Below are 13,178 nucleotides of genomic sequence, written 5' to 3'. Positions count from 1 at the left end.
AGGTTGGGATATATTTCTAGGGTTGCTTACTAGTTACCTCACCATGATTTCATGTGATGATTAATATCTACTGATCATATAAGTGTTAGCATTTGAATTATTCTCCTATTTCTCCAAAGCATGGTCATGGATTAGGCATGATCAACTTGTTCTTAGTATCTCTACCTCAAGTTCTTAGGATTTATGATCATCACTCAATTTATAATGATCAAGGTTGGGCTTCCTAAAGTATTTCTCATTAAATAGGTTTCTCACTCCCATGATCAAGCATTGTCTTGATCAATTAATGTATAGTACTTCTATTTACTTTCTAGGATGGAATTTCTATGGTTGCCTCATTAATTTATATCCCAGGAGAATGCCTGAGATATTCTGTTAGGGTTCTACTCAAACAATGATGATATGGTCATCTGGTTATAAGAATAGTTCTCTCCCTCAAATCCAGGTGTTGCCTCAACTATCTTGAGTGTAACTCTATAACTTGAGTTCTCTCATACAGGAATGGGTTATTCTAGGGTTTATGGTGTACTCCTAATATTTATCTAGGTTGCTGAGCTAAAGATTCAATTGTCTAACTTAGTTGGATTATTCCACTCCTTATTTCACTAATTCATGGATATAGTCTTATTCCACTTGGTATTTGGTTATCTCACCACTCCAAGATGAAATGGTTTACAACCCAATACTTTAGTTCAAAGATTGTCCTTTATTCATTAATAGGTAAAGCTAGAATTGATATGAATGGTCTCTCTCACTTGGGAAGGACTTCAATACTAACCTAAGGTTATTCTCCAAAGATAATTATGTGGTCACCAATATCTATGGTTAATATAAATGGTTCTCTCTCTAGGAATGGTCTGGAAGAATATCATAGGGTTCCTCTTAAAGATGATGATTTGAATACTTGGATGTATATCCAAGGTTTAGCTCAAGGTTTGTTATTGCTTCTCTAATAATTATAATAGAACTCTCACCTCTCTAGATTTGATACTTAATTATTTGGAATAGAGAAGAATATATATTTCTAGAGTTGATCTTCTTGTTATGTTTCCAAGAATGAAATAATATGAATACCATGAGGTTCATGGTAGGATCATGGATTTTTTTAAGACATGGAAAAGATAAGTGAAGAATAGTTTCTCCAATTATTGTTACTTGATTCCCAATTAAATGGATGTTCATATGTTATGGCAAGGAATATCATGTTGTGATCTTTAATAAGATCAAGTAGTTGATCCTTGATTCATATGTTCTTGTGTTGGTTTTAATTCCATTTGATCTAACCCCTTAGATCAAATCATCTCTACCCAAAACAAGGTTTTAGCAAAGTCACATTGAGGTTTATAACGCTTGACTTGATGAGCTACTTCAATTCCACCAAGGTCAAGTGAAACTTCAGTTACTGTGACTGTTTTACTTTAAAGCGCGAAAATTCCCCAGATTTTCTATGCATGAATGCAATGCACACATCTGTTTCCTCTATTTTTGTAACCCCAATACCTGGGATATTACACATGCTTAGTTGGTTCATGTGAGGTATATGTTATTTGAGAAAGTCTAGTAGTTCATGATCTCTCATGTTTAGCTCCAATTTATTAATATGAGTAGCATGTCATGGATGTTTGCTTGCATTGTTTTATTCATAAGTAAGTATGGCATTGTGGTATCCTCCTCTGAATAATTGATTTATATCGACTTGGCACATGCTCACGCATGCATATGACTGAACCAAAGTCAATTAAGCCTCGATGATTTATATTGCTTCAGAGTGCTTGTATCACTTTTATGCCTCCGTTAATTTATTTTGCCGCAAGCATGATTATGACAGTTACTGCTCTCTTGATTTGTCGCTCCCTAGTCTATTGCTAGCCTTCACTTGTACTGAGCGGGAACGCTGCTCGTGCTTCCAAACACCTGAAAACCAAGTTGTTCCAAAGTGTCCACCATAAATACCTATGCATGGCATTTCAAACCATTCCAAGTAAATTCTCATGCGCTACCTTTAAAACCTTCAAAATGCTTCTCAATTTGTGTTTATGTTTCATAGCTCATGAGGAAGTATGTGGTGTTTAGCTTTCAACCTTGTCATTTACTTTTGACGGACTTTCATATGGACTAGTGGCACATCCGCTTATCCAATAATTTTGCAAAAAGAGCTGGCAATGGGATTCCCAGTCCCGAATTAATTAACTTAAATAGACACTCCTCCATGGTATGTGATTGTTGGACGGCACCCGAAGGATTCGGTTAGCCATGGCTTGTGTAAGCAAAGGTTGGGGGGAGTGTCATCATAATAAAACTTAAATAAAAAGGCACTCCTTCATGGTATGTGATTGTTCGCAGGCACCCGAGGATTCGGTTAGCCATGGTTTGTGTAAGAAAGGTTGGAAGGAGTGCCACATAAACATGCAAATAATTCATGGGAGCCGCTCTTGGGAGTCCGGTTGGCGAGGTAGTTGGTGTACCCATTACCATTCGTTGACAACAACAAGCACCTCTCAAAATAATTTTACTCCTGATTTTAAAAATGAAAAGCTCTAGCGCATGTTAATCCCTGCTTCCCTCAGCGAAGGGTCAGTCTTTTACTTTTTTGTTGTGTTGTGTCTCCATTATTTCTTTGAGCACTATCTTGAGAGCACAACTGTCATTCTTAGTATAATATGCTTGTCTCAAAATATGATTGATTGTGGTATAACTTTGATGCTTTTATCTTTGACAATCAGTACTTCTAGTCTGTCTATGAACTCCAGAGGTGCCTGGGCATTTATGTTTTGCCGATCAAATACGGGCAAGCGAGATACCACTTTATCATACTCTCTTATGAACATTGCAATCCTGCTCATATACATGATTCATGATGCTTATTATTAATTGTTGGTACCTCTCCATGATTGACATAGCTGTTAGATGATCTTATTTGCATGTATCTCATTATGAACTGCTTAAGTATTAGCCATAGCATGAGAATATATACATCATATGAGCAAATGTGTTCGTGAAAGTTCTTTTATCGCTCAGTTGTTAACTGAATTGCTTGAGGACAAGCAATAAGCTAAGCTTGGGGGGAGTTGATACGTCCAAAACGTATCTACTTTCCCGAACACTTTTGCTATTGTTTTGCCTCTAATTTGTGTATTTTGGATGCAACTAACACGGACTAACGCTGTTTTCAAAGCAGAATCGTTACAGTGTCTCGTTTTTGTGCAGAAATCCAACTTTCAGGAAAATCCTCGGAATTTATGCAGAAGGCCCTATTTTTCCAGAAAACTGACGGAGCCAGAAGGACAAGTCAGGTGGAGGCCCGAGGGCCCCACACCATAAGGCGGCACGGCCCAGGGGGGCCCGCGCGGCCATGTGGTGTGGCCCCCTCGGCCGGCCTCCGACGCCCTCCTTCGGACTATATATTGCCTTCGACCTAAAAACGCACGGAGAGAAGTCGAAGTCGCCAGAAAGCCTCCAGAACGCCGCCACATCGCGAAACTCCGTCGCGGGAGCCAGAAGTCTCCGTTCTGGCACTCCGCCGGGACGGGGAATTGGAGGAGATCATCGCCATCATCATCACCGACGCCTCTCCATCAACCAGCCATGTTTCCCTCATCCATGTGTGAGTAATTCCCCCGCTGTAGGCCGAAGGGGATGGTAGGGATTGGATGAGATTGGTCATGTAATAGCATAAGATTGTTAGGGCGTAGTGCCTAGTGTCCGTAATTGGTACTTTGATGATATTGTTGCAACTTGTTATGCTTAATGCTTGTCACTAGGGCCCGAGTGCCATGATCTCAGATCTGAACATGTTATTGTTTCATCATGATATTCATTGTTTATGGTCTTACCTGCAAGTTGTATACACATGTCGCTGTCCGGAACCAATGGCCCCGAAGTGACAGAAATCGGGACAACCGGAGGGGATGGTAGTGATGTGAGGATCACATGTGTTCACGGAGTGTTAATGCTTTGCTCCGGTACTCTATTAAAAGGAGTACCTTAATATCCAGTAGATTCCCTTGAGGCCCGGCTGCCACCGGCTGGTAGGACAAAAGATGTTGTGCAAGTTTCTCATTGCGAGCACGTACGACTATAATTAGAACACATGTCTATTGATTGCTTTGTACTTGGACACCGTTTTATTATTATCTGCAAATGCCCTGCTATGATTATTACATGAGTTCCTCTCATCCATGCAACGCCCGTCATCCGTCCCCTTGCCTACAGTATTTTAATCCTGCTGTTTACTATAATCACTACTGCTGTCTCTCGTTACTGTCTTGTTATTTCACTTTATCTTGCTATAAAACTGTTACTACTGATAAACTCTTGCGATCAAGTCTGTTTCCAGGTGCAGCTGAATTGACAACTCCGCTGTTAAGCCTTCCAAGTGTTCTTTGTCTCCCCTTGTGTCGAATCAATAAATTGGATTATACTACCCTCGAAGACTGCTGCGATCCCCTATACTTGTGGGTTATCAGGCAGCAACGTCGTCATGGTCGCATCCCTTCTTGAAGGTGCTGCTTTGGTATGCGGCGCTTCGGAGGCCAAGATCGTGGTGGGAATTCTCCGGAGGGCGCAACGGTTGCGGATCATCACTGTTTTCGTCGATCCGGTTTTGTCGACGTTGTTTTCCTCTTTTCTTCTTCTTATGTTTTTTTTTGGGCTTTGATGTGCTGTTTGCCCCAGCGGTGGTCTCTATCTTGTATCGATGTTGCTATATTAATATAGCGGGGCGAAAGCCTATTTCAAGGAGGAGCTGATCATTCAGGTTCTGTTTCAGCTGAATAAAACTCTCCGAAATCCCCGCAGAAAAAAAACTGCACCTTCCATAACGCGTTCATGCAACAGGCCGGGTGAACCCTTGCCCGAAAGCCCGCAAGATGACCAAAGAAAACGCCCCCAAAGCCGAAGTCTCGGAAGAAAAAAAAGGAAACGAGCACCGCGACCACCGTCCGCCGCCTTCTTCCCCGTGCGACGCCGTGTCCTGACAACCACCTTTTCCTCCCTCCTCGGCCATTTCGCGCCCAAACCACAATCGCCGCCCAAATGCCGCCGCCGCTCTCCGACGACCACGGCGACGCAGCCGAGCTTTCAGGGTACGAGCCTATGCTCGCCAAGTTCCTGCGCAGATTCCACTCCGACGACCTCCGCCGCATCCTCCTCCACTCCGAGCCCACGCTCCACTTCCCCCTCGTCATCGAGTGAGTACTCCTTCCAACTCCAACTCCACCCCGCCCCCGCTCTGCTCGCCCCGAACCCTAACCCCGTCTCCTCTCGCAGCTTCGCGGAGCTCTTCGATTTCGACACCGAACTGGGCAACGCACTGTACAGCAACCCCAAGGCCTTCCTCCTCGTCTTCGACGCCGCCGCTCAACGCGCCCAGGCGAGCAGACCAACCTCCTGCACGACATGCATCCCTTTTTTTTTTTCGTTTCCCCGCGTTTCCTTACCATCGGTTTTACTAGCAGAGTGAGGTGTTGGAAATTCTCAATATGAGCGAGTTGATGGGGACTCCGGATAAGTCGAATCCCTCCGCGGTGCAGAAGAAGCTTGTGCACGTGCGCGTCAACACCTCCGGGTCGCCACTTCTATTCCCGGGTGCGACTTTCCTGTTTGTTGAAATGCTTGCAAGACTGTATGGTGGCCTGGCCTGGTTTTTATAGTTGCCAATGATGGTGTTATTTTTGCAGAATCCTCGCCGAGCATTGGGAAGGTAAGGGTGAAGCATAGGGGGATTCTGCTGACTCTGAAGGGGACTGTGATCAGGTCAGGTGGTGTGAAGATGATCGAGGGCGAGCGGTGGTATCAGTGCAGGAAATGCAGCCACAGGTTTGTGATGCATGTTCAGGACGTCATAGTTAACAGTATGTACCAGACTACTAGTGTTGGCTGAAACTGAATCCCTTGAGTCTGCAAGCAGTATTGCCTTCTGAGGCATAACTCTGAACCGCATATCAGTGTTAATTCAGTAATTTAGATTGTGATCAACTAATAGAGGTGGTTAGGCAGTGGATTTTCTTAAGAAACCAGATAAAGTATCGTATCTTCCTGAACTGAAGTCAATATCTGTTTTCATATGTAACTAAATGTTCTTAGTTGTGCTGCCAAGATTGTCATCTTCTGTTACGATGCTGGGAGACGCTAGCCTATTTCGGTGCCTTAGGCCTGCAAGCCAAAAGCTGGGCGAGCAAGTTTGTAATCAGAGTCGAAGCTTCTCTTGCATGTAGTTGAAAATCATGCAGTGTGAGAGGCTTAAGCGCTTAACTAAGGAAGTAGCATTGTTTCTAAGAATTGAGTGAGATACACTCAAGAGACTGAATCAATCCGTTGCTTGCCTTGCTAAGAATTTCAGATACATAATTTTGTGCCTCTTAACATACGAAGATCTCCTCGTTACTTCTTACAAACTGTGTTGAATTTACTTGAATGTCATGAACATACATTTTTGTCATAGATACACCAGTCCTTAATTTGTTTCTCTTTTGAATAGTTTCCGCTGCCACCCTGAGCTAGAGGCTGGGAATCGTATAACTCTTCCTGCATCTTGCCCATCCACGGTATTGCATTTCCTTACTTCTTTTTAAATCGAAGGTACAGTATGATTTCACTGAGTGAAGAAAAGTATTAGTTATTCTGGTTCGACCTATATTTCTCTACCTCTGGTGGACAATGGTATTATCTTCTTATGGCCAATGCACATGCTATCTACTGTTTTTATTTACCTGTTTACATTTCATAATTGTTTGATGCTGTACGCCATATTCTGTGAAGTAGCTTCTAATAGTTTTGCTATTCATCCAGAGTTCAAAAGGCTGTCCAAGTGCTTATTTCCAATTAATTGAAGATAGCATAACCTGTCATGATTATCAAGAAATAAAAATCCAAGAAAGCGTACAACTTCTCGATGTTGGGTCTATACCCCGTTCAATGCCCGTGATTTTGATGGATGACCTTGTTGATATTGTTAAAGCTGGAGGTAGGTGGCCTCTTTGGGCTCATACATTCATAGGGGTCTGTGACAAGTTATGTTTTGCTGATCTTGAAAAGAAAATCACAGTGCTTAATCTTTATATAAGGAGCTTAACCGGATAAGTTAGGAAATTCCTTATGTTGATTTCTCATTGTTCCGAAGTCCCAACTTAAAAGTGATGCGTTTCGTTTGCCTGAATTGCATCCTTTACAGTCGAAGTGTGTTTTTTCTTCAGATGACGTCATTGTTAGTGGTATATTGTCTGCAAAGTGGTCCTCTGATGTTAAGGATGTGCGTTGCAACCTTGATCCTGTCTTTATTGCCAATTACGCGAGGTAATTGATAAGTCGTACTATGGTTCCGATCCAACTTCAGCTCTAATAAAGTAGTATGTAATTTCTTTCCCATTTGTGAGTCTTTGATTTATGCACATTAATCATTAGGGTTTTTAGTATTTTTCAAGCATGCCATGGGCCAAGTATGGATATTTGCTCTTTGAAGCATTGTTATGTCATTTGTGAATATTTGATTTATGCACATTAATCATTATGTTTGTAATATTTTTCGAGCATGTCATGGACCAAGTATGGATGCTTGCTCCTTGAAGCATTGTTTTCCCTAGATATCATGCTAATTAAGAACCTGCAAGTAATCATTCACTTTTCTCCAGTTCAATCAAAGCAATATCAAAAGCTTTGATATGTTATTGCTACTCCATAAAATTTATGGAATTTCAGTTGATGTTCTTCTGTTGGGTTTCATATCTAGCCTACCCCAACATGCTTGGGAAAAAGACTTTAATGTTGTTGTTACTGTTGATGTTTTGCCGTGTTAGTATATTGAGTTTGTGTTGAAAAATGGAATTCTTTCATGTAATAGATATGTCGATGTCTACAGTATCATTTGGTCTTATGTGATGGGAAGTCTTCCTCTACAGTTTGTGATGCGAGTCGATGATGTATTTCATTCCACTCATTCCACCATGGACAACATTTGTTCAGCGCTTTTGGGTTGCTGAGATGTGAAGTTTAAACAATGCTAATGCCTTCTGTAGTGCTGATTTTTATGAATGGCTTATGTCTATTCACTGTGTTTTACAGGAGAACTAATGAGCTGAAGTCTGGTATAGACATCCCTGAGGAAATTATCCAGGAGTTCGATTTTTTCTGGGCAAAACACAGAGATACTCCACTAAAAGGTTCCTAACCTGCCTGGATCTTTCGGTTGGCACGCTTCTAGTTTTCAAGCTATAAAACCCTGATCTTCTGTATCTCAAATTGCATCCTGCAATTTTCTCGCCATTTAATCACTGCTATAAGTTACATATTTTCCTTTTTGGGTACATAGGAAGAAATGAAATCTTGAAAGGCATTTGTCCTCAGATTTATGGCCTATTTACGGTAAAGCTTGCAGGTATGCTACTTTCTCTCAGTAAGCTGTACTCTTGGTAATTCAGTGGTGTTTTTAGCCTTGTATGGAAGGAAATCATTAACTAATATGTTCTTAAGCATTCCTGTGTCAAATACTGTTATAGCATATTAACTATTCGTGGTATATTTATTTTTCAGTTGCTCTCACATTGATTGGCGGAGTGCAGCATGTTGATGCTTCTGGAACAAAGGTTCGTGGTGAACCACATATGCTTCTCGTTGGTGATCCAGGTACTAATGTTAATAATCACACGCTTTATTGAGAGGGTTTAGCTTTATAAATTTTGTTATATTTCTACACAAAGAGAGAGAACTCCCCACCGCCTGCCCTCGAAAATTACATATTCAAATTTTCACATCAGTAAGTACTTTGATATTTCACAGTAATAGAGGAATGCCGTTGAGTTGGTACATATATACAAAAATATCTAATCATGTAGCACCTGAGTCTCCATCATGACCACAAAAACTGAGAGTTAGAAAAAACAAAGAAACTTGCAATTAGCAGAACTATAAAAATAACCATATGGTATATTTTTTCAAACCCTAAATCAAGATGATAGAAATCTTGGAGAGATGGCCAGTCATGAAGAAGGTGGAGAGGAGATGCGATGGCAGATGAACCGTCACTTCCAACTCAAATACTTATAGGAGTAAACATAAATATTTTAGCTGATGATTGCAGATCACGGGTTTCTTTGGATTCGGGTGTTTATTTCCTGTGCACCATTCGAAATTCGAAATGTATCACCTGCAAATATCATGTGCTTTGAAATCCACTAGGAATATGTATTACATCTTGTGTTTTCATATTCCTATCTTTTCTATTTCCTGCAATCCAATGTGGCCCCGAAGTGGTAAATGCAAGATCACAAGTGATACTGTTCAAGAGTTCATACACATGCCATGAAATGCTTTGGTGGTGCTAAATCCAAAGTGGCATGCAGTGGAAACCTACTAGATACACTCTAAAAACATTTTCGTTGTTAAAAATTGTTATGTGGCTGCTAGGGTTTGGGAGGGAGAGAGAGAGCTGCGAGGGCGCGAGAAGGCCGGCCGGGGTCCTTCTTAATTCTTGCTTGATTAGATTGATACATCTTCTCTCCATATATAGAGAGGTTTACCTGACTCCCAAGCAAGGCTTACTTGACCCCTAAGCAAACCATAAGACTAACGGGCCCAGGCCCATGACGTACTCTAACAAAAATACAAATACATCCTAAAACTTACAAGATTGTATTAGTTACTTTTCTGTACCACATCTAAAGATTGTACATATACATTTGACGCAACTGTATTGTGCTTTACTGAATTTCAGGTACTGGTAAATCCCAATTTTTGAAGTTTGCTGCTAAATTGAGCAACCGTTCTGTGATTACAACTGGTCTTGGAAGTACCAGTGCTGGTTTGACTGTCACTGCTGTCAAGGATGGAGGTATATATGTTTTAGTGTTCAACATCACCATTCCTTGTCAGCATTATACATTACTTTGGTGACATTTTCATTTGACATTAGTACTGGACTACTGGTTTTCTTGGTTCCAATGTTCATTTGAATATAATGATAGGTGAGTGGATGCTTGAGGCTGGTGCCCTTGTCTTGGCTGATGGTGGTTTATGCTGCATAGATGAATTTGATAGGTTTGACTGTTTCTTTCTCCAATTGCTACCCGGTACCATTATTTGCTAATGCGATCAGTGGCTCTTGTTTTATCTGAGAACAGATTCCAGTTCCTGATCTGTCACTTAACTGTCCTGGCACTGAAAATATTGAGAATGGATTATTATGGGAGGTTATGTCATGCATGAGATTCACTGATGGATCAGATCCTTGTATATTTTGCTTAAATGATCTCATCTAGACATAGTTCCCAACCGAGCTGATACCTCCCTAAGACTACTCATAGTGGGAGTAACTTCACTAGTAACTAAGTGTCCAACTCAGCAAATTTGCTTATGTGGCAGTGAGTTAATGAGGAGAGAGGAGGATGGAGTAACATAGCTAGTTACTGTAACATCACACTTAAGATACAATGAGTCTATAAGCTAATTAATGAAGACATATATGATACTACTTTGATGTTACTAACCACTATGAAGGTAGTAACATAGAGTAGTAACATGTGCATGTTACTACTCTATGTTACTTCCCACTATGACTAGTCTAATCCCTATCCTATAGTTCTGGGGACCCGCAGCTGCAAAGCCCCAGCCTCCCATTGAGCGATTGATCTCCCATATAATATGCATGCATATTTAAGCTATTTTTTCTGATGTATTTTCCATGCTAAACGCATAGCTTTTTTTTGGAGTGTTGGGAGACATACTATGTTACTATTTCATGCTCTTGGCCTTCTGCTAAAATCAAAGCAACACCTGTTAACCTCAATGTCTTATCTGACATATTTCCTGTCTAACATTCTCATCATAGTATGCGAGAGCATGACAGGACAACAATACATGAAGCCATGGAACAACAAACAATAAGTGTTGCGAAGGTACCAAGCCTTTTTATTCGATACAATTGCCATTTAATGAGCCATTCAAGCTCACCACCCATGCACCTTGATCATGGATTATTATTTCCTTATCTTTCAGGCTGGACTGGTGACAACACTCACTTCGAGGACTACTGTCTTTGGTGCCACTAATCCCAAAGGACAGTACGACTCTGATGAATGTACTGCACTTAACTCAAACAGTATAGCCATGTTACTTCAAAAAGTTAAAAAACCTAAGGCAATATTTCAGGCATCACATATTGACTTCTTCAGTTCTTAACGATGACAGCATAACATGTAATTTGTGTTAAGTTTCTAACCCAATCCAAGCGTGGCATAAACACTACCAGAGATGCCATAAATGCCTTCAAAATCACAGACTAACACTCTGACGGTTCATAATTTGATGGTGCAACTGGCATAATGGTATTTTATTCGTATAGTAATTTATTTAGATTCATTTGAAGTACATCCATAAACTATATAAACTCTTTTAAATCTACATTAGGATATTGATTTAGCAAGGCATCATAAAGTGGATGAATGCTACTGAGCTGTCTGCCCATTTCAAAGTTCTTGACAAGTGTTCATCTAATCTGATCAATGTATCCGTATTTCTGTTTTTCAGCCTTATCTGTGAATACAACACTGTCAGGACCATTGTTAAGTAGATTTGATATAGTTATTGTTCTCTTGGATAGAAAGAACCCTGACTTGGATGGCATAATTTCATCTCATATATTAGCCCAGGTACATTTCGTTGCTTTTATATTGAGCTTGCTCTCTTTTGTTGAGCTTACCCTTCTTCGGAAACATGAAAAATGGCCAAATCATTTATCTCGATTGTGTAGTCTAAACGTATATAAGATGTGGGCCTTATAGGCCTTGCTAAGCTATGGACCATATGCATATACATTAACAATACCAATAGCAACTCTATGTGGTAATATACCAGAATGTCATTTTGGAATAAACTGCTATATTAAGCACTTTTATTGGAAATTGTGCAGAGCACTAAAGCAGAAGAAAAAAAGACAAGTGATTCTGGTGTAAAGAGCACTGCCGCTTTGGGCATAGAAGAGTGGACACTTCCCTTTTTGAGAAGGTAGATAGCCAACATGACAATGTTGAGCCTAGAGATTTTTGCTCTGAAATGAGAGTACATGTGTCATTATGTTCTACTGCCTTAGCAAGTGCTATTTCAGACCATGCTTAATGAGCAGCTGATTTTTTTTATTTTTTTTTCTTATTGTGCACTTTACCGCTGAGACTGTTATTGTCATTGTGAATGATGTATAATGATGCTCCAATATCCTAAAACCCAGGTATATCCACTATGTGAGACACCGGTTTAAACCAGTTCTGACAAAGGAGGCAGAAAGAATTATCTCAGGATATTATCAGCTACAAAGGAGTTCTGGAACACAGAATGCAGGTTAGAAAATCATGTATGTTTCCTTGGAGAGTTCTGCAGCCTCTGAAAAGCAGTATTTTGTGCAGCGAGAACAACTGTGCGTATGCTTGAGAGTTTGATAAGGCTAGCGCAAGGCATGTTCTTTCATCTCCAGTGGACCTTTTCCCCTTTCAGATATGTTTCCTGACTCTCATCTTGCCTCATTCTGACAGTTCTATTTTTCCCTCTTTTGTAGCACATGCAAGATTAATGTTCAGAGATGAGGTTACAGAACTTGATGCTATTGCTGCCATATTATGCATTGAGTCCTCCATGACAACATCTGCAGTCGTAGACAGTGCTGGAGATGCTCTAAACTCCAACTTCCGAGAGAATCCTGATCAGGAATGTATCCAAACATATTATTCAGACCATATTTATTCATGAATATTGGAATTTGACCACTGAAAACTTAAGTTCACAACTGCCTCATGTTTGTTTTGTTTTGCTTTGCTCAACTGCACATGGGGGTTCTTGCATACTATCTTGGCACAGCCTTTAGGGTAAACTAGGATATACTCTTTCAATCACATGTTAATTTGATTTTGAGCAGTCTATATTTTACTGCTGACTGGCTCATTGCCGCTTGAGTTACTTACATCAGGGAATGCATCATTGTGACCATAGATTATGTAAAGTGATAATCAGTGTTCCCTATATCTTTGTTTGTCTTGACATGTATAGATATGGAACAGGCGAATATAATCCGTGAGAAGGTTAAAGGCTACCCACTATTCTAGTCTAGTACTCCATAATATCTGATGCAGCTAGTCGAAGAGTCATGAGCATTCACATATCATCTTCATTTCTGCATAGCCATATGCTAAGGTGGCATT

The 13,178-nt window shown here is 40.5% G+C and overlaps 1 protein-coding gene across 2 annotated transcripts; it reads left to right on the top strand.

Moving 5' to 3' along the window:
* Positions 1 to 4,901: 4,901 nt before the first annotated feature.
* On the top strand, positions 4,902 to 13,178 carry LOC127317687 (probable DNA helicase MCM9). Of its 2 annotated transcripts, none has more exons than XM_051348283.2 (20): positions 4,902 to 5,189; positions 5,269 to 5,371; positions 5,457 to 5,586; positions 5,679 to 5,817; positions 6,479 to 6,545; positions 6,790 to 6,964; positions 7,194 to 7,293; positions 8,059 to 8,156; positions 8,306 to 8,371; positions 8,527 to 8,619; positions 9,707 to 9,823; positions 9,957 to 10,029; positions 10,820 to 10,886; positions 10,987 to 11,068; positions 11,518 to 11,639; positions 11,900 to 11,994; positions 12,215 to 12,324; positions 12,390 to 12,437; positions 12,539 to 12,691; positions 13,027 to 13,178. In XM_051348283.2, the coding sequence occupies exons 1-20, from the start codon at positions 5,035 to 5,037 to the stop codon at positions 13,080 to 13,082; spliced, it is 2,049 nt and encodes a 682-aa protein (XP_051204243.1). In that variant the 5' UTR covers positions 4,902 to 5,034; the 3' UTR covers positions 13,083 to 13,178. The 2 variants fall into 2 exon arrangements, with proteins under 2 accessions (XP_051204243.1, XP_051204239.1); XM_051348279.2 differs by having other exon boundaries at positions 12,378 to 12,437.

Source organism: Lolium perenne, unplaced genomic scaffold (assembly GCF_019359855.2).
Source record: "Lolium perenne isolate Kyuss_39 unplaced genomic scaffold, Kyuss_2.0 unplaced12, whole genome shotgun sequence".
NCBI lineage: Eukaryota > Viridiplantae > Streptophyta > Magnoliopsida > Poales > Poaceae > Lolium > Lolium perenne.
Note: the sequence above shows the minus strand (reverse complement) of the source record. Positions and strands in the feature narration are given on the sequence as shown.